The 22,263-nt window shown below is 37.1% G+C and overlaps 1 protein-coding gene across 24 annotated transcripts in view; it reads right to left on the bottom strand.

Moving 5' to 3' along the window:
• Positions 1-22,263, bottom strand: part of Adgrl3 (adhesion G protein-coupled receptor L3) — a 747,948-nt gene that overhangs the window by 133,176 nt on the left and 592,509 nt on the right. For 21 of the 24 annotated variants that reach the window (XM_076546498.1, XM_076546504.1, XM_076546503.1 and 18 more), the window contains one exon: positions 21,877-21,915. The exons of the other annotated variants lie outside the window; for them this stretch is intronic. In XM_076546498.1, coding sequence (XP_076402613.1) covers positions 21,877-21,915 — 39 coding nt within the window. The remainder of the gene's footprint in view (positions 1-21,876; positions 21,916-22,263) is intronic. 24 annotated transcript variants of the gene reach the window in all.

The raw sequence follows: 22,263 nt of genomic DNA, 5'->3' as shown, positions 1-22,263 counted from the left end.
AGGGAATTAGCATAGGTAGTATATCAAGGTCAGCAAGCAAGGCAACAGTTACCCAAAATGGGTGCCAGGGCCCTACTGGTCCCCCTTTTACTAAAAAATGAGCTTCGGACTTAGGTTGCATGGGGCGTCAGCAGGTCACCTTACCTGTGATGGAGATGCATAACTGAAGAAGGGATTAAGAAAATGTAGTACATATACACAATGGAGTACTACTCAGCAGAGAAAAACAATGACAGCATGAAATTTGCAGGCAAATGGATGGAACTAGAAAAAATTATCCTGAGTGAGGTAACCCAAACCCAGAAGGACAAACATGGCATGTACTCACTCATAAGTGGAATCTAGATATAAAGCAACAGACAATCAGACTGCAACCCACAGAACCATGGAGGCGAGATATATATATCTTACATGGGAAACCCTAGGATGACTGTGGCTTATAATAAGTTTTGATTTTACTCAATTACTGAGCAAGCCTCAATGTTTATGATCTTAATAATCATGAAACAATCTGAATTTGATTATTTTCATCTTATCTCAATGGATGTCTGTTATATATACTACAATATTTCTGTTCTCCCCTTTGTCGTTGTTAGTTATTTAATTAAGAATTGCTAAATGGTAAAAATGGAAAAATAAATGGAATGGTCATCTCTAACAATGCACTCCAACAATCTTCTAAATATGTTTCAAAATTGAGTGAGAAGCAAAGAGAGTGATAGATGAGTATAGAGAAAGAATCAGTAATCAAAATCTCTCAACAATAAAAGACCTAGGAACAGATGGCTTCACGAGTGAATTCAACCAGACATTTAAAGAATTAATATCAATTCTTCTCAAGCTGTTCCAAAAAGTTCAAGAGGAAGGAATGCTTCCAAATACATTTTATGAGTGAGCATTACTATTCTGATACAAAAGCCAGACACAAGCACCCCAGACAATAAAACTACCAGTCATATCCCTGATGAATGTGGATGCATAATTCTTCAACAAAAGGCCAGCAAGCCAAACTCAATAGCACATTAAAAGAACCATATATTATGACCAAATGTAATTTATTTCTGAGATGAAAAGATAGTTCAACACATAAAATAAATTGATGTGATGTACTCCCTTAGCAGAATAGAAGATAATGTCACCTGATTATCTCAATAGATGAAGGGAAAAGCATTTAACACAATTCAGCACTTTTCATGATTAAAAGCCACCGACAAACCAAAAATAGAAAAAAATTACCTCAACATAATAAAGACCACATATGAAAAGCCCTCCACTAACATTACACATAACACTATAAATTTGGAATATTGTTTTTTAAGATCAAACCTGAAGATAGCCACCATAGACTATTCTACTCAACATTAATTATTTAAGACTGTAGCCAGAGCAATTACAAAAGAACAGGAAAATAAATACTATCTAAATTGGAAAAAAAATAAACAATAACAACATACAATCTGTCAGAAACAATCTCAAGAGTCTGTGTACAGAACTGCTTTATGTAAAAACTAGGCCTTTTGATTAATACCAATTATTGCTCAATGATCTTTCTTTTACAACCAAAGAGCTGTAAGATGAAATATTTTCATTAAAAAAATCTGAATACATTTCAGCAATCTTATCTTCTCAAACATGGTGTTGTCTTTAGAGAAACATTCAATAAATTTTAAGCAACATAAATAACTTTCAAATTTTCTAAAGAAGAACAAAGTAAAAATATTCTTAATGAGTTACTAAAAAAAAAACTTTAAGAATTACTTAGTTTGCCTTAAAAACATCTGTTTATGTGCCTGTCAAAAGTTAGGTATGGATGGAGGAAGGGCTCATCTGGCCCTAGCCTCACTGATGAAGGTTTGGGAAGAGGATTATTCAAGGAGAGGTAAGTCATTGCTTTCATTTGTCTACCCAAAGGCTCTAATAGACTGTTCCAATCCAATGGCCACACAGATGGCCTTGGTTATTAAACTTCTGTGTTTCATACAACAAACCCAAAAGTCATGAATTTTCAAAAGGGAACGTTAGGGATGAGGTAAGGTAGATAGAGATGAGAAGAAAATAGTAAGGTTTAGAGAAGAAGGTAAGTAAGATACATCAAGATGTGTGTGTGTGTGTGTGTGTGTGTGTGTGAAATTGTCAAAATTAAAAAAAAAATAAATAAACCTATGATTGTAAGGAAGTATTAGCATAAAGACTGATAGAGTCTCCTTGCAGCTTACATCAGAGTAGGAAGCTTGGAACCATATGGCTAACACTGGACAAAGGCAGTAACTTCTTGAACCTTACATGCAAATTAGAGATAATTATAGCTTAATCTTACATTTACTTTCATTTGATACCATCCCGCAATGAGGGGGAAATGAGTCTCCACTGAGTAAGTGCAATCAAGACTGACCCTTCATTTGCTGTAACAGCCACAGCACAATGCCATCTGGAAGGAATAAGTCTTATGCAACGCAGCAATCATTTAACCTCTTACATGACTTAACTCCTAGGCAGCATATGACTTGATGCCTTTAGGAACAAGAGAGTAGTAGCCCATGTGAACTTGGAGGAATAAGAGCCCAGAGGCACGGGCATGCTGACTCCTTTCCTGCTGGTGGAACAGCACAATGAGATCCATTGGTTTTCTACTTAATACGGGTTAAATTCCCTAAGAGTTGATGAACTACTTGTTGCCACCTATCCAGAGTCAATTAAATAGCCACAATTCTGTCCTGATAGAAGAATATAGATATTTGATTTTACTAAAATATTTATAATTTTATCATAAATAATAATGTCTTTTTTTTTTTTTCGAGACAGGGTTTCTCTGTGTAGCTTTGCGCCTTTCCTGGAACTCGCTTGGTAGCCCAGGCTGGCCTCGAACTCACAGAGATCCACCTGCCTCTGCCTCCCGAGTGCTGGGATTAAAGGCGTGCACCACCACCACTTATCACTGGATGATATTTGAATTCTACTTCTAGGTTTCCATAGGATTAAGCTTATATGTACTTTAAACACAAACTGAATGATAAATATACACTCACTTTCTTTAAATGGAGGGCAGATTATTGGACTTCAAAGAGCAAAATTAGTACTCAATGTTTTTTCTTTTTTTTTTCTGATATAAAAATGTATATTCTAAATTAGAAGAAAATAAGGTTTGTCCTGACTTTATCTTATACAACCTTCTATTTTCACCATTTGATAGGACTTTGTATTTACTATATCTTTTTACAAATACTTTAACTGAATAGGAGATGAGCACTAGAAAATTTCATTCTATTCTCCCACTAAATTTCACTGGACAGAAGGATAAACAATATTTTCTATCAAATTAATAAAATAAAACTATTCATAAAGGTAAGACTCATTATATTTAAGTTTGGAAGAATACAGTGATAAGTATCCCCTTTCACATTATATAGTTGCTTGACTAGACTTTATTGACATTTGACCATTTCTACAAAATCAAGTATATATAAAACAATTCACATGTCATTTAGAGATATGAGTATAAAGGATGGGTTGTTTCTGGGCATATGCTAACATTATGCAACATATTTTGAACTCTTCTAATTTAATTTAGCCCTTAGACATATTCATTTGACTATTTTTAATCATGGCACATAATTGTGGTACACTGTTAGAAGCACATTATTATTCTACTTTCTATATTTGAATTGGAAGCTTTATTTATTTGTTAGAACTACTGTGAAAGACATTGGCAGGGATACAGCTATATATTTTTGCAGGGGCAACTTCTATGATAATTCCTAGAGGATCTGCTTGTGAAACAGCCTAAGATTTCTTAGCCATCCCCAAAGGAAATCAATGGCGAAAAACTCATCAGTGGCATGTATCACCCAGGTGAGCAGTAATTCCCAGGCTACTAGGTAAGCAGAACCAGATGAACTCATTTGCCCTTCTTCCTACACTTCCAAGCTTCCATATAAAACAAACAACTTTAGAGAAGAACTTATGAAAAGATGAATAAGTTTACCACCCTTAAAATTTTCAAATACAAGCTTTTTAAGCATGAGCTCCATCAGTTACTAGCTCAGGTTTCATTTATTAAAAGGTATTCTGTTATCAGAGAAAGGGGGTGGAAGTCTTCCACAAGTGAACCTGTTCCATTTTCTTTGTATCATGTATCACTCTCTAAAAGTACCTCATATATTCATTTACTTATATGGCTGTTTTGTTCCTCCTACTGGAGAGAAAGGAATCTTTACAAGGATTGCTCGAGGCATCATTTATAATGGCCTAAAACAAGGTTCAATGATTGCTGTCTGAGTGCCTGGCATGGAGTGAAAATTCATACTTTAGCCAATGTTTCTATTCATACCTGTGTGGGCTAAATCTCTGAGGGCATTGGTTTTCTGAGGGTAAGAACAAAGCAGTATATAAAGGGCAACACATACTAAATAGATATATTTCATGACTTCTTATTCCAGATAGTCAGTAATACAATGGGATGTCTCCCCCTGTTTGGGTTACTATAATAGGGCATCCTAGACCAGGTTGTTTATGAATTACTAATTTATCATTCATAGTTGCTGTAGTTGGGCAGAGCAAGATCAAAGCACCAGCAGACTTGGTGTCGAGGGAGGACCCTGTAGATCCTAACATGGTGGATGAGAGAAACACACTATGTTTCCTAAGGATACCGCCGCCACTGCTGCCTCCATTCATGAAGGTTTGTTACTCTTGACTGACTCATTTTCCAGATGCTCCACTTCTGGTCTCCACTACAATAGGCACCGAATTCCAACATATGAATTGGGAGATTAAGATTACAGCAGACTCCCATTTAGAGCTTGTTCATGTTTAACATTTTTATCATATTTTTAACATATTTATCTGCCTTTCTCACAAGAGTATGTCCTTTAGGAGAGATATGATTTCTCAGAATATATTTTGGGTCATTAGTAGCCACCGGACAAGCATAACTAGCTTCTATTATGAAATAATTAATGACAATAAGAAATAATAAGAAAATTCAAAGCATCCTTATTCATGTTTATAGCTTTTTGATATGTTTCCCAAAATGTCTTCTCAAAGAATAAAGGGGCCTATCCCCACGGTATTGAAGGAGATCATAATGAGTTAGAAGGAAAGAGACTGCTGGAGTTCAGGAAAAAACAAAACAAACAAACAAACAAACAAACAAAAAAGACACCTGCACTACAGACTCCCATAGATGGAAACTATCACGGATAACAACACAATTACTTTCTTTGAACATTCATTCGTTTTCATCTTTAGTATAAAATTCATCATTCAAGAATAAAAAGAAAAGCAAAAGTTTAAAAATCATTATAGAATAAGGCACATTATGCTCTAATCTGGATTAAAATAAAAAATTTTAAAGATAAAATCCAGAGTAAATGGGACAGTAAGTCATAGATTTCTGTTGGAAAGTTTTTTTTTAAAAAAAAAAACAAAAAAACAAAAACAAAAACATATGGGCTGGAGAGATGGCTCAGAGGTTAAGAGCCCGATTGCTTTTCCAGAGGTCCTGAGTTCAATTCCCAGCAACCACATGGTGGCTCATAACCATCTGTAATGAGATCTGGTGCCCTCTTCTATATACATAATAAGTGAATAAACCTTAAAAAAAAAACAACACATAATGCATTGCTTTTGAATGGGGATTAAAAATTGTGTGTGTGGGTGTTTGTTTTAATGCAGAAAGGACTTGTGTACCTAAAAGACAAAATAAGGAAGATGATGATGTGACAGAGCAACAGTATTGAGCCAATTTGAAATTCAAGAACAAGCATTCTAAATGATACACAAATTTAAACTGAGAAATTGCTGATCCACTTTTAATAACTGACTAGCAATCAAAGTAATATTTCACTCCTATGGCAGCAGTATTTAAGAGAACTGGCTGCTCTTACAGAGGACCTGGATTCAATTCCCAGAATCCAAAGGGATGCTCACAATCTCTTATATTCCATTTCCAGGGAATCCAATGCCTTCTTCTGGCCTCTGAAGGCATCAAGCTCTTGCAGTGCATATGCAGAAAACACCCATATACATAAAATACTTAAATTAATAAGAAAAATATTTCATTCCTTACTTTAAAATCTGTTCTGTAGTTCTTCCTGAATGCAGAACCTTTAACATATATACCATAATTATGCTCAATAATAATGCTCTGATCTTCATAATATTTACAATCATGTTTAAACATTTCTCCTGTCTAAATCTCAGAATATTTGGGGGAAGAGAAATAAAGCTTCAGGACTTCTGTGTGTGATCTCATCCTATGCATTTATTTGTTTAACATATATAACAGCATTGTAATATCAGATCCTAAAACATAATATTATCTCACCCAAAAGCTATCTCACTTAATGACATCAAGCACATTGATGACATCATGGTCATTTCAATTTGTTATAGTATACTTTTGGATGTTTGTTCAAGGACAAAAATATTGAATGACAGTTCTAAAACTATATCCATAACACTGATGATCTAGAACATTGTATATGTTCATTCATATATAGATATAAATATGCTTTATAATTTTAAAAATTAAAGGCAAATTTCCTTAGTTTTTTTTGGTTTTTACTTTTTGACATAAAGTTTATCAGCTGAGAATAAAATAAGGCAAAAGTTTAAAATCATTACTGAATAGGGCACATTGTGATTCAATCTGGATTTAGATATTGATTCAAATCAAAATTTTAAAGGTCAAATGTTCACAAAGTCTTCAAAACAGTTTATAACTTGCAGGTTTTTTATTAGAAGTCAAGTTGAGTGACTGATATTTACACATGTGATCAATAAACCAAAGGTTCATTTTATAACCACTGTCATTTAATATTATTAAGCGTATAAAAATGACTAATCCCTGAACTCCCTTTTATATTACAGTGAAGTATTGGCATTTTCAAGTCTTAATTAAAATTAGATTGTATAACACAACTGACCTTAATATAGTAATAAGAACCTTTAACAGAACATGAAACTAGAATTCTGTAGAATAGACTGTTTATGAGAGCTCTTGTTGGATTAAAAAAAAAGTATTGTTTGTAACAAACTATTTGATTGCATTGCTTTAAAAATGTAGTTTAATTTAGGGTGAAATGATTGAGTGCTGTCAAGGCAATCTGTGTTATATCACAGAAATTAAATACAGCTATGGACTTGACTCTCACTTGTTGCAGACTCAAATTCATTCAACAATATTAATTGAGCACCTTCAATGTGGCAGTCAATTAGAATGCAGCAAAAATGACAGCTGTTCTCCCTTCCCTCCATGAGATAATACGGGGAGGGCAGACAATTAAACAAGTAATTAAAATCCAACATGACGTGCACTGTAACAATAGGAACAGGTATACAGACTATCACAGAAGCTCCATGGAAGTCAGACATTTTCAAACTGAGGTTCAACACTAGCAAAAGAGGTGAGGCATGCAGCATGTCCCTTTTAGCACAGAGATAAGAACAGCATATTGAAGGAAATGAAAACAATTCTTCAAAACAGAACAAAAAAGCACAAAGATTCCACTGGCAATAACGATGTGTAAAGTCTAGATTTTAGGAGCCTTTGCAAGCAGTGTCAAGATGTTGGCAATTCTTCCTACAGGCAACAAGTAGTCACTAAAAAACACTTTAAAGTCAGGAAGTTGCATGCATCATCGTCGTTCAGTCCCTAACACAAATGCATCCAACTTTACATTCCTCAAGAATCCACAAAGGTACAAATTATTAGTATCGTCATATTACAGAGAAAATTGAGACCTAGAGAAGTCACTTGCTAAAAGCTAATTAGCAAACAACATGGGGTAGTATTGGGGTTCAAAGCCATGCATTCTTTTTCTGGGATGAAGAAAGACGGAGATTTCAAACACACCTAAATGACTTGTAGATTAATTAAAGCCAGTCAGTAAGGGAAAGATAGAAGCATGATGCATGGGATCTGTGGTAGGCACCAAAGAGACACTAGATCACAGTGGGAAAGGAAAAAAAAGGGTTGTGGTTTTATTCTTGAAGAATAGTGTGTATAACTGTGCTTGTATATTAAGAAATTGTGAGGAACCTGATAAATACAGATTTGCCTATTTTGATGTGATTATAAAGTACTTCAATGACACCAGTTAGAAAGATTTAAATAAGTCTGAATGTTGCACAAAAGTTCTGTTCTGTAGATTTGGCATCATCACAAATTGAAGTAGACTGATTGAAGCCACTGCACTATCTAACAGTATCCAGAATAATTGAATACATATGGAAGTACTGATGTCGCAAAACCATTAGCAATAGATGGAAATTTGGGAAAGTGCAGTCAATAGTTTCTCATTAAAAAGCCTATGGTAAGAAGTCAAAGAGCAGAGTGTAGCCGGCATTTATATGCCATTTTTGCTAAAAGGCATTGACTCCTTTCTTGAGTCTCCAACTTTAACAAAAGCAGGACCAAAGCTTGGCAGCTTGCCCACACTTTCCATCTCTCTTCTTTGAGTCAGACTCCTGCTTGCCACTGTATAAGAACGTTAATCACTCGAAGAGTGTCTGCCTACCTATGCTAAGTCAGCTTCCTCCAAATCTGACAGCGCAAAAACAAGGTGACTGTCCTAAACCTATAATTATCTTGGATATCAGGGAGAAGAAAGCCTCATAGTATACCTGTCCTCCCCTGCAGAAGACAGCAATAATGCATGAGTGCAAAGCTGTACCCACCACCCCAGAACAAAAGGGGTAGAAAACAAACTGGTCTTTTCCAGTGATGATGGTGGTTTAAAAAATAATGTATTGGGCCACCACTTTGCAGGAACTAAGCCAGGACAGGGGCAAGTTGGATCACACCTTGACAAGAATCGCTTAATTTGCTTATTTTGTGCCCTTGTTCCCAATCCTTCCACTATTCAAACCCAAGACTCATGCCAGCACCTATTGGATGAATTCAAGATTGCTGGGTCCCCTCTCTGTGTTCCTTTTCCCAACATGTTGCTTAACTCCACTTTTCTGCTTTTCATCACTATGCATCTATAACCTCCATGGTGGAATACATCGTTAAATGTAAGTTGTTGGAACTGCCAGAGCTACTATAAAACTCAGGCAACAGACGGGTTCCATCAATTTCAACATTAAGGACCAATATGTGTCTCTCTGCTAGTGGTTGCTCAAAGTTCAAAGATCATCCTTGGCCACATGGTGAGTTCAAGCCCAGTCTGGTCTACATAAAACACCTGTCTTAAAACAAAGCAAAAAGCCCCAGCATCAACAGAATAAACAACTAGAATAAAAGTCTTCAAATGGAAGCACCAAGTCATGCCCCTGAGACTTTCACTAGAGTGTTTAGAGTGAGATGTGGACAGTGGGTATTGAGACATAACTCAGTAACTGAGACAGTGGAGACTGCACATAAAAATGAAGGTGGAGAATTCAGTTATGCTATAGAAGGCTTGTGCTGTCTACTGCAAAGAAAGAAACATGCCGAAAAGTTAAAAGGAACAGGAATTCTAGATTTTAAAAGAATAGTCTGTCCAGGGGATAGCATCTGTGATCACAAGCATCCAGATCATCCTTTGCTCAGCCTTGATGCAGGGGTGGGGCTTGGACCTGCCTCAACTGAATGTACCAGGCTTTCCTGACTCGCCATGGGAGGCTTTATCTTTCCAGAGGAGGGAATAGGGGGTGGGTTATAGAGGGAAGGCTGGGGGGAGAGTTGGAGTAGGAAAGAGAGGGTGATCTGCGGTTGGTATGTAAAATGAATAAAAAAAAATCTTAATTGTGGTGATATTTTATTTGTACTGAAATGTTATTTTAATTTTATGTTAATAAATAAAGTTGCCCTGGGGTCAGAGCTATTAGAGCCATAGTAAGAGCATGGTGGTTAGAAGAGCTAGGTAGATTTCTGTGTGTTCAGGGATACAGCCAGTATTGGAGACATACGCCTTTAAGACCTGGAGGGCGGTACTTACAGGCAGTGATGAGGCAGTCATGTGGTTGGGTTTACAACCAATGAGAAGGCAGAACAGAAAGATTATTTAAACAGAGACACAGGAAGTCCCTCCCTCTCTCGGGGAAGCTAGGAGCACTGCAGGAGGTAAGATTTTATCTCTGAGCTCTGACCTCTCGGCTTTTCTCTTTTACCTTGGCTCTGTGTTTCTTATTTTAATAATACGATTGGTTACATCTACACTTAATTAAAAAAAAAAGATCATACCAATCTAAATTAATGAGGTCACCATGGGAACAATTCAAAGGAAAGGCAACTAAGTATTATGCTAGGGAGTACTCCAACTCCAAAAGCTTGGAGAGAAAAGCAGAAACTCTTGAAGAAAAGCAAAAAGAAGTGTTAATTTGTCAGAAGAAAATCAAGTGAGGTGTTCTTATGGGAGTATGTCACGGAGAAAAGTCAAGAGTGCCTGATTTTTCTGATTGGTCAGGTATGATTGAAATACATATTGTGTATATATGCACATATGCATGTGCACATATCATAACAAAAATTTTAAAAAAGAGAGATCATGAATTTGAAAGATAGCAGGGGGATAGTATATGGGAAGATTTGGAGGGTGAAAAGGGATGGGAGAATAATGTGATTACACTATAATATCAAAGAACAACAACAACAAAAAAAAACATTTAAGAGACAGACACAGATTGATCATTGGTCATTGGTTTAGCACATTATGTCACTAATGACCTTGAGAAAACATCACTGACTTAATAATGACCTTGAGAAAGGCCCATTCTAAAGTACTGAGGGCAGAAGCCTGGTGAAGCAGATTTGAGAGAGAACGAGAGAAAGGGGACCAGTGGTAGTAAGTGTTCACAGGGTCAGTGTTTCTGCTGCAGTGGAAGGTAACTGGAAATATGAGCCTGTGGTTTCCATTAAAGAGCAAAAAATTTAGAGATCAGAGAGAAATTAAGTGGAATTTAAATGCCTCGAGATACAGAAGTGAAAGTAGCACTGCTCCTTTCCAAGAGACTCAATGTCAGAAGAGGTAAGTGATCTTAAAAAATACTTGACAATTGCTGCCACAGAGGGGAAAAATCCCGAGTGTTATATAAACTCATATAAGAGGGTATTTATACTAAGTGGGACAAAGAATGCCACCTTAAAGTAATTGGCATATTGAGTGGGTGTTGACAGATAACACAAAGCTATTCAAACAAAAGAAGGACAAAAGAGGGAAAAAATAGAATTAATTCAAGAAAAGGGTATTGTGACAATAGAGGCTTGGAGACCTGAACTGCAATCGTTGGATGATTTTGGAATTAGACACTCCAAAGATGCAGGTGGGGCCAGTTAAAAGTATGGGTAATTGGCAAGAGAAGTCAGACACAAGAACACTATAATGCAAAAGCAAAACTATTTTGTAAATGCCAAATGAGATCAATGGATAGACAGTCTTTAAGTAGGGTCAAGATCAGATATGCACTTTCAACCATCACCCAGTTCATGGTGGGACTTTTGTGGTGAGACTTCATGTCCATCTCCCCTCTCTATGCTTGGATTTTACCTGACTTGACCTTACATACATCTTGTGAATATTTTGAGCAGTGAGTTTATATATGCAACGGCCTTGCTGGGTCTGGAAAACCTGGTTTTCTTGTAGTTATCCACCACTTATAATTCTTAATATCTTTCTGCTTCCTTTTCATAAATTATATCTGAGCCTTGGGGTGTGTGAAGCTGTTGAAATTTGACAACAGCTGGAAGAGGAAGAGTCAGTTTTCCTGAAGGCTATGGCTGCTAGTAGGTTGACTAGGTTCAAGTGGTGGGCCACACATCTGAGAGTATAGTATGTAGGCATGATCGACTGGGCTTGATGGGCAGAGAGGAGACAAAGTTGGGTGGGTAGTGAAGGGTGTGTATGTGGATCTGGGAGGAGTTGGGGGAGGGGTGAATATGATTAAAACACATTGTAAAAAATTCTCAAACAACATATTAAAAATAAGAAAAAATGACTCAGCAGTAGAGCAAATGGAATAATGGAAGAATTGAGACAAGTGTAAAGCAATTGGCTGACATGTTTGGAACAGTCAGTCTAACAGTGCTAGCTGAAGCTGTCAGAATGCATATCAGTGGAAAAAAAATTTACACCCAAATTCACACTGTAAAAGCACAGTATGGTGTTCCTGGCTAACATTTTTTAAGGGTGTTCAAGTGTAAATGCTTTACACACTCTTCCTCTTATTGTATGATCCTTCAACCAGTTACTATGTATGACTATGTTGGGCTTTGTAGTCTCAGAACTTTCCAACAGCCCTCACTTGGCTACCTTTACATTCAGTGGTTTAGAATGCTTTCTCCAGCTGGGTACCTGCTATATTTCATTCATCACATCAGGACCAAGGTTCATTGTGACCATAGTAGAATATCTTCTTAACTCCACATATGCTAAGCAACCGTCCTTTCAATGTCATGACTCTATCTTATTTCTCTGAGCAATATTTCTGTCATCAGAGTGCTGCTTTGATTTGGTGATAGCACTAGTTTCCAAACTCAACCTGTTGAAGTAGGATCCACACTCTACCAGAGTAGTATTCCTGCCTTCTCTTTTGAATCATGGCCTAGAACAGTGCGTGGGTGCAAAAGGCCTAACAGTTGTCTGATAGAGTGAATGAACAAAGAAACCCAGGCTTTTCTCAAATTAAATGTCTATTATTTTTATTTTATTTTTAAAGTAGCATGTGCTTCTGCATTTGAGGATTGCTAGTAGGACCTTTGCAGCTGAAGGGTGGAAGGCCATGTTGACAATAAGGAAAAACCATGGAACTCCTTGAAGGCTGATCTCAAGGAATGGCCATGAGAATCTGTATCACCTGCTCTGAAGTGAGTACGAGAAGAGACTTTGGTTTGTTTAAGTTGCCGTCACTGTGTCTGTTACTGTCTGTACAAAATTTATGCATTAGATGAGGTAAATTATAAAAATGATAACTCTGCTAGGAAGAGTTCTAAAGAATCATTTGTTTGGTTCCAAGCCATCAGGCAGCTACTTTATTGCAAATCACGCTTTAAAACTTCCCTTTCTGTTCCGACCTGTCGCAGAATAGTTAATGACAGTTTCTAAAAGCAGGATCTCCCATCTGTAATGCGGCCTTTATAACTTTTTCTTTCTGGTTAGCTACGCAACCATAAAGCTACTAAAGAAATCACAACGTAAATGGATATGCATTCTCTTGCTTTGCACACAAATAGCATCTCTTTATATTGTGTGCATTTAAATTTTTCCCAAAGGTAAATGTATGTTCAGAGAGCAATGTGGCACAGAATGGACTTTAAATAAAGAGACTGACCATTACATAACAGCTCACAAACTGAGTGAAAAGAATACAAGTTGGTGAAGGGAGAAGAGAAATATTTTTTGCTTTGTTTTTGATACAAACATTCTGTTTAGAAACAGAATGTTGCTTCCCCAAGTCTTCATTAGAATTACTCTCTGGAACACTTATGAACCATGTCTACACAAACAGCAGCTGGAATGAATGTGTGCATATTTATAGGCACTATGAAGAATGGAAGAGGCAGGAATGACTTCTCATAAGGTAACCATCTTGGCTAGGTCATAGGGCCCACCAAGGCAGTTTTCAGAGATTTCCAGAACAACTTTCTGTGTCAATAAAGGATCTCTATCAACACCTGTTGTTGTCCTTTGGAGGTCTTTTAGATGTATGAACTGACCTGTTCAAACTCATAAATAACACCTGTAGGAAGTACTGTACTCCTATTATACATCATTTCACTGTCTTTTGATTTGACAATTGCATTGGAGCATCAGTTAATGACTCAACTTACGAGAAGGGATTCTAATAACTATCCTTCATGTGGAGAGAAGGACTCTGGTTTTATAGATGGAAGTAACATCCTTTAATCTCAACAGTCTCTTAACAATAGGTTTAGGTCAGCAGAAACATGCGGGGTACAGATTTGTATTTATTCTCTTACTGACACACATCAAGCGCAGATTTATCAAGCTGTGAAATATATTAAGTTCACAAGGCTTTAACAAAGGGTTACCAAATCACAAGAACCTGCTGTGATTCAAACTACTTTCAGATGTCCTTTTAATTATATTAAATGAAAGTTTGGGTTGGTTCTGATGCTTATGGGCAAACAAGGAAATCTATTGAAAGAACTGCTAAAAGTACTCCCTGTTGCTGTGGCTAATACACTACGTTGTATGCACACTGCTAGCCAATTTATTCTAGCCACTTTAACAAGAATATCCAGTCTGACAGGGTGCAGAGGATAGTATCACAAGGAAAGCACAAATCATTAGAGGACTAAGAAAGTTGTTTGACATGCACCACAGAGCTCTCTGTCACACAGCCAATTAAGTGACCAAACAAGGAACTTGAAAATACTCATTAATTTCTTCCTAGCAATATAAATGGAACATAGACTCCTTCTTGTCTCATGCACTGAAGGCACCCAAGTAAAACTGGCATAATTCAATTTGCGCTTTGTCAAAGGTGCAAGGAGCAACTTCGGTTCACGGGAAGTCTGCATCAGTGACACAAAAATGAACAGAATGGGCAAAATGTCTTTAGGTATTTTACTGAAGTATAGATTTCTGGACTTTGTGGGGGGTTGCTTTACCTCCATCAGGAGCTGGTAGTACTTTTAGGCTTAAAAGTTGGGATCATCATTTTAGAGCTGGTTCAGCATCACTGAGCATCATTTCTTCTTCCTTGGGATGTGACTGGAGAGTTGGCACAGCACCTAATCGAGCACACCCCTCTTACAGAGGACTCAAGCTCTGTTCCCAGTACTGATGTCAAGGGATACACTATCACCTGTAACTCTCGTTTCAAGGACGTTTATTGCCACCAGCAACCAAGGGGACCTGCACTTATAAATGCAGGCTCATACAGACATATATGTAACTTAAAATAAATTAAAATAACAAGAACTTGGGGTGATCTTGAGGTGAAAAGCTCTCCTGTTCTTGATGGTACTCCTGCCCCTAAGGCTGTTCTTTAGCTATTGCTGGGGTTTCTTCCACTCTATAACCTCTTATACTGTAGGGAGCTGGGACTCAGCCCCAGATCCTTTCCTTTTTATGCTCTAATTCTGTAACTACTCTTTAGGGGAAAAAAGATATTCTAGAGAGAAATACTTGTGCTTTCAGATGATTGAAGACCCTAAGACATTAAAATTTCCTCAACAATCCAGGTGAAGTGACAGAAAGCTGAAGCCCAGATGTGAACCAGAGAAAGAGATTTCACACAGTTCTGAGAACTTATTAGATCACCTTGCAGGAAGGGCCAGGGCTGGATCAGTGATGCATGGAGACACAAGTTGTCAGGGACTGCTTAATTATCCATGTTCCTTATACTTTATTTAATCCTAAAATTCAAGCTGAAGCAAATGCATTTGATGGTCACTGGGTGCTTTGATTAGTTCCTCATCCAAATGTTGCCACCATAAATGAACCCATCTCTGCTTTTCACTAAAAACTGTCTCCTTAGTTGGCATGTTGAGAATGTGTGCCCAATCCTAGCTACTAGGACTGACAGAACCCAGGCTTTGGCCTTTAAAACTAGTAAAGGAAAAAAAAAAGAACAAAAGAAACAAAAAAAACACCTTATCTAGTTCAGTGGCTTTAAATGTTACTATTAGTCAACAGTAAGAAACGATAATCTCCTCAAACTAAATGCCAAGCTTGTGTATTTAGCTGTATATTTACTCTGTGTATTACATATCTATTAATGTCAAAATTTAACATGTCTCATGGCAGGTTCTCTATCCATCCTTCTAAAACTAATCACAAATAGAGTGTTTCATTAGAAGGTGACATGATCCTTTCAGTTGCCGGACCTCTTAAAATTTTTCTGTTATGTCAAGTCATCTTTCCCTAGCACTTCAATCTTTTTACCAAATTCTGTTTTCCATTTTTTTAAATATTAAAAATATTAATTGTCACCTCAGCATCTGGCACAAATACACTCGTCAATGTAACTCTACTATTGACTGCTCACGTGGTTCAGTCCTTGCTTCTCAGGCTGAAAAACATCATCTTACTCCTCAGCAACCTTCAGTGGTATACTGGGTCTTGAGTAGTCTCTATGAAGCGCACTTTTATTGCTCTATAAGCAAAGCATGACTACAGACTTTAAGGAGAACATAATACCTCTGAGACTTGAAGAACAACATAGAAAAGGTACAAAGCAAATTTATTAACTAAGAAAACGTTCTACTTTTAAAGTAGGGGGGGAAAAGAACACCAGTAATTCTTACTAGTTTCTTCTGAAGAAGAGAACAATGTTAACAAAAATTATTTATTGAAGGATGGTAATTTATAGTTGAAAAATATAAGCAAAATCTTGTGCACATTTATTTTTTAATTTAATTAAATTTCATTTTACAATATAATTTAATTCTACATATCAGCCACAGATTCCCTTGTTCTCCCCCTCCCACCCCTTGTGTACATTTATAACACACAAATGCAGTTGTTATTAAGCTGTATGTTTATATTTTTATATTTACACTGTATTTCTAAATTAAAATTACGCCCATCTGGTTGGAAATATATGGTCTTTTGCTGGTTTATGGATCATATTCCCAAGTCTCTGACCCATGAGCAGAGTCATGAATCTCTGAAGTTCACATGCACCAGTGTGTACACATCAGGAAGACAGAATCGTACAAGTGTTAACAAGTATTTGGGTGATAACTATAGGATAGATGATAGAATATTTTCTCTAATTTTCCCACATAAAAATAGACTAGATATTGTAACTGTAATTCTTGCTTGACAACTGTTCTATTATATGTAATTTTACTATGTTAAAGTTAAAATCTTCCTTTTTGATTAGATAGAAAAGGGAAAGTGCTGTGAGATGTCTTTCTGTACGCTGTGAATACGTGTTGCTGCCATTAGCTAATAAACAAAGCTGTTTTGGCCTATGGCAAGGCAGCTTAGGGTCAAGTGGGAAATCCAAGGAGAGAGACAGGAAGAAGAAAGGCAGAGGCAGAAGAGATGCCAGCCACTGCCTGAGGAACAGCAAGATGCCAGCAGACCGATAATCCCACAGCCATGTGGCAATTTATAGATTAATAGAAATGGGTGAAGTTATAAGAGATAGCTAGTGAGAAACCTGAGTCAATTAGGCCATACAATTTTTAAGTGATAAAAAAAAAAAAAGAATTGGGGTGCCATTGGAAACCTGACAGACACTGGAAAAACTGACAGAAACCCAATGTGGGTTGTCACTCTGGAAAACAGTCTGAAAGCTCCTTTAACAGCTTTTTCCTTTCTTAAAATTACATTTTTAAACCAGGGTGTCCTTTGAATGTGAATGAACCTCTCAATCAAATTCTGGTTGTGTATGAAATTAATGTAACAGTACAAAGTAATGATTACTTAGGAACTGGACATGGGTGCCTGGAATTGGTTTGTGTACATGTAGGAGAGAAGGAAGGGGGGTTGTTTGACTCTAGTCCATCTCTGGAATATATCACACACACACACACACACACACACACACACACACACACACACACACACACACCAATTAATACACACCAAATACTAGATCCTGCCTCCTACTACACATGAATGAGGCAAGTCAGAAGGCTACTTTATCTTAGGAGTCAATGCACATAAGCTTTCAAATCAGCTTCAACTTTCCACATCTCTTCAGTCATTGACCTCTGTGATTTCATGGAAATCAATGAACTCTTTGTGGGTTCCCATGTTCACTTTGAACAAAATGTATTGTAAGAACGATGACACAAAGTTCTTACAAATATTGAGTGAGAGTGAATGAAAACTTATCTCATGCCTGTGATCTTAGGGTGCATGACAGTGAGGCAGGAAGAGCTCAGCTGAAGGCCATCCTGTTTTACACATGGAGACCCCGTCTCAAAGTAAAACACAAACAAATAATAGAGGATACTTAGTGTTCTGCATGACAATGTCCACATAGCTGACCTAGTAAATGTCTTTTAACTTTATTATTTTTTTTACTTTATGTTGTTAGTGTTTTGCCTGCATGTATGTCTGTGAAACACATTCATGCAATATTTGTATAGGTCACAGGAGGGCATTGGACCCCTCCTAGTGGAGTTACAGGCAGCTGTGAACTGCCATGTGCACATTGGGGATCGAACCCAGGTCCTCTGTTCTTAACCTCTCTCCAGTCATCTCTCCAGCCCAAACGTCCTTATTCTTAGTAAGAAACCATCCTCATCTTCACCTTGGTGTGGAAGAAAAGAGGATGCACATCAGGAGAGCAGTACTGATGCTATCAGTCTTGGTTCTGTGGCCTCAGGCAGTCTCTCCATCTCCTTTTGCCTCTCTCAGACCCCCTTATCTCTAAGCCCCTTCTGGTCACATTACATTATAGTAGTTGTTTTATGATGTTTCTACAGCAGTCTTACCTCCCCTGAATTCACCATTCTCTTCATAAATAAAAACAACGCTCTATTACTAGCTATCTCTCAGTCTTTTTATTTATTGAGACAAGGTCTCACTAAACTGCCCAGGCTGATACTGAAGTCACTCTGGGGCCCAGGATATTCTCCTACCTGAATTTCTTAACCAACGGTGGGCCCAGGCCTGCATCATCAAACCAAACTTCAAAAAATAGTATACTATGGGACAAATTAATGTCCTTTTACTATAATCAATATCAATTTTTATCTTTTAGCAATCAGTAAAGATTTATTATAATAAAAGTCACAGATAAATAAAGAAAAGTAAATTGTATTGGACTCGTGTTTTTAAAATCTTAGAATGTAAATTTACTATTTTTGGAATTCATGTATTATTTTCAAACCCATCCCAATTTAAACTGTTCACATACAGGTAATGTATAATTGATAGTTGGCAGGTCTGATTTCATTGTGCTTTTGGTTTTTCATAGAATAAAGGGTAGGAAACAAGAAAATATAAAGCATGAATATGTATAATTCATAAAATAGACTCCTGTTCTTAAAATAATGAATGAAAAGTAAATGGATTCAGGTAGCCAAACACATCCCTAGGAGAACCTTGTCTGATGAAAATGGAAAGGCCACATTTTGTAGAAACCCACAATGAGAATCAATCATGTACCTATTTCAGGCACCTATTCCAGAGATGGCACCAAGTATGATCTGAATATATAAACAATGGGTAAGATAAAACTCCTCTTTATGAGTCAGTTACAGGGGTTTGTGCAGCACCGTTGACTGTAAAACTTCCTGGCGTAGCAGTCTACATGAACATGATCAGAAGGAGCATCTTGTATTATCGAGCAGAGCATTTCTGCATCACCAGTAGCCTCTGTGTGTATTGTGTCTCATCAGATATTTAGTCAATAGCTGAAACATTTATTCACAGCTAGTCAATTGTAACACCAGGAAATCAGCTGTTGAATAAACTGTGCTGTTAATTTTCCATTGGAGATTCATGTCTGAATGACCATGCATTTCATAGATTTAAATACTGGAGGGCTAATTATCCCGAAAGTCCCATTAAAAGGATAGCAGAGAGCACAACTGAAAACAATCCTGGCAGGGCTGCAACATGCTATGCCCCCCACCTTTCTGGGATGGGAGTCCTTCTCCTACCTCTCACACTGTGCTTCCCTAAAGGATGCTTTTCTAAAACCTAAGGAAATAAGCCTTAATATTTTCTTATTCACAGAAATTCATCGTTTCATAAAGTAAATGCAAATACAAAGATAATCTCCTTAATCTTCAATGTCAAATTAGATTTTTTTTTTTTTCTTTTAAATGATTCTCACAAAATGCTGTTATTTCCCCATGCTAAGAAGGCCTTCAGACTCAAAATGCAACTCATAAGACAGGAACACGATTTATTCCTATCCTATGTTTTTCTTTAAAAAATAAACCAAGTTTGAAATTAATAAAACTAGAGACAGAATATCCTACCCCATATTATGGCACCACGACATTTGAGACATCACCAGAGGTAGAAAGCTACTTGCACTTGGCCCACCGATCTTTCTACAAGGAAACAAGTCACAAAATCGAAAGAAACACTTTCATGACCTTCTTCTGAAGCAGATTGTAGGTCTTCATTTGAGAGACACTTGCCTGCCTTCAAAGAAGAGAATCAAAGGCCGAAAGATGTCTGAACTCGAGTGAACAGTCCCAGCTATGTTCTCAGTTTCCTGAGGTTACAGCATACTCACTTTATCCAAGCACACTACCCCTCAATTGCCCTACTCCTCTTAACACCTAAGCACATAAATACATATGTCTCTCTGCCTCTCTGGGTTTTCTTTTTCATAGGTTTCCAGGTCACATCGAGTTCATCTTTAATAAATTAGTCTGACGTTTCTCTTGTGATGGTGTCAATTTTTTGTTAAAAGGGCCTTGGCCATAACACTAGAGATAGCTAAGGCAATAGATATATTCATCCCCGCCTTACAGATGGAAACATGCTGGTTAATTCTGTATGTCTGAAAATTAACTGGAATATAGCTAACACTTGCAATGCACCCTTCAGTAGCTGAGAAGACAAGGAAAATACCTTATCTACTCAAGGTACATCTTATATTTCCCCAATATGATGCTAACGAAAGGAAGAAGACTGCAAGTTTAACTAATCAATTTTGTCTACCAGATAATAAAACCTCAGGGCATAGATTACATTTGTTTTGTTTGTTAACACTTTTGAGGAAATGATGGATTTCATGTATTTTTTAAATGGGGCAAGAAAAAATAATGGTGGTCAAATTAAACAAATGACTAAGCAAAGACAGATGTCACACTCATTCATTAGAATGTCTACCGATATTGTATCTTAAAAACCTGAGTGGTTCTCTCCTAAGGTTATCTAGTTATTCTGACATGATTTTAGCTAAACAGCTTTCTAATTATCAAAACCCCAGCTTTACACTAGCCATAAAGTTAGTAGATGTGAATATTCAGATCATTGGGGAGACACAAATGAACAGTTTGGTACCTAACATTTACATCAACTAAGCCCTCAAGGGTATGGGGAGACAAAGTCAAGGTTTCCATATTCTATACAAATGTGAATAATTGTTAAGGTTTGATTTGGTACTTCCAATCTTCACAAAAGCTGACTTGGCTCCTGGGGTTAATTTTTTCTAAACACAGATGGATTTGCTTCACTAGAATGCTGTGATTTGCATATGGAGATCATGAAATTCACAGACACAAAATCAAAAGCAGGGTGGTGACACACACCTTTATCCCCAGCATTCTGAAAGCAGGTGGAGTGATCACTGTGAGTTTGAGGCCAGCCTGATCTACAAAGGACAGTCGGCACTAGTACAAAGAGAAACTCTAGCTTGGAATAAACAAACAAATAAATAACCAAAAGCCAGTCTCCCAACAAAACAATAGCTAAAAAAACCCAGGAAGATAGCCAGCTTGTCTGAACAATGTTCTCTTTTACACCAAACCGTAAGACCATGAGAACAGTATTGTTAGGAAACTAAATTTCCATCCTGGATAAAAATTATATTTACATATGATCTCAATGAGAGAGTAACTTAAGTCATAACCCTGCCTGGCATCTTGAGTTCTATGTTGAAACTGAACTAAGATTATTTCAAAAATCTCATTGTGTGTCTTGCCTTATATGACTCTATTCTGAATGAACTAACAATTCAGTGTATAAGTCAAATCTGTATAGTGACTCTATGAAAAAACAGAGATGTATATGTTATATTAAACTCAGCTCCTAGATGAAAATGTTCCAGGCCTCAAGCTGCACCTTCTCTCTCGTCTGTTTCTCATGCTTGACAGAACTTGGCACTATCCACTTTCTTTTTAACACAGACCATTTTTTTCCATTCCCACCCTGCACGCCCTCCCAGAAGTTCCTTTAGTTCAATATGGCACATTATCATTTTTCCTCAGATGCCCGCACATGCGATCACCAACAGAGACAATTCAACAACTTAACACATTTAGAAAAACACAGAAAGTACCTGGACATAGGCTCTGCAAGAGCGCTCTCTTTTCTGAAGCTGAATCCATTAAGACAGCAGATTAAACACAGAATAGAAAAAACGAGTTAGTGACAGAGAAATAAAAGAAAACATCTACATCAACACCTTACTTTTTGATTCACGACTTTTAAAGAAGAAAATGAAGGCAGCAGCACCACAGCAGCTAAAAACCTTTTTTTGCCCCCCGAACAGCCCACCTAAAAACCAGGTGGTGGGAAGTTGTCAATAGAAAGAAGCCTTTGAATACATTTAGTAGAAATTAGTACAAACCAACATACATTCATGTGAAATGATCCCGGTCACATCCGGTTAGTCATTCATTTATGAGCCACTAGTGGAGACGTAAGATGGTAAGTCAATTATGCA

This window comes from Peromyscus maniculatus, chromosome 10 (assembly GCF_049852395.1).
Source record: "Peromyscus maniculatus bairdii isolate BWxNUB_F1_BW_parent chromosome 10, HU_Pman_BW_mat_3.1, whole genome shotgun sequence".
Taxonomy (NCBI): Eukaryota; Metazoa; Chordata; class Mammalia; order Rodentia; family Cricetidae; genus Peromyscus; species Peromyscus maniculatus.
The sequence above is the reverse complement of the archived record's forward strand: the minus strand, read 5'-3'. Positions and strand labels throughout refer to the sequence as shown.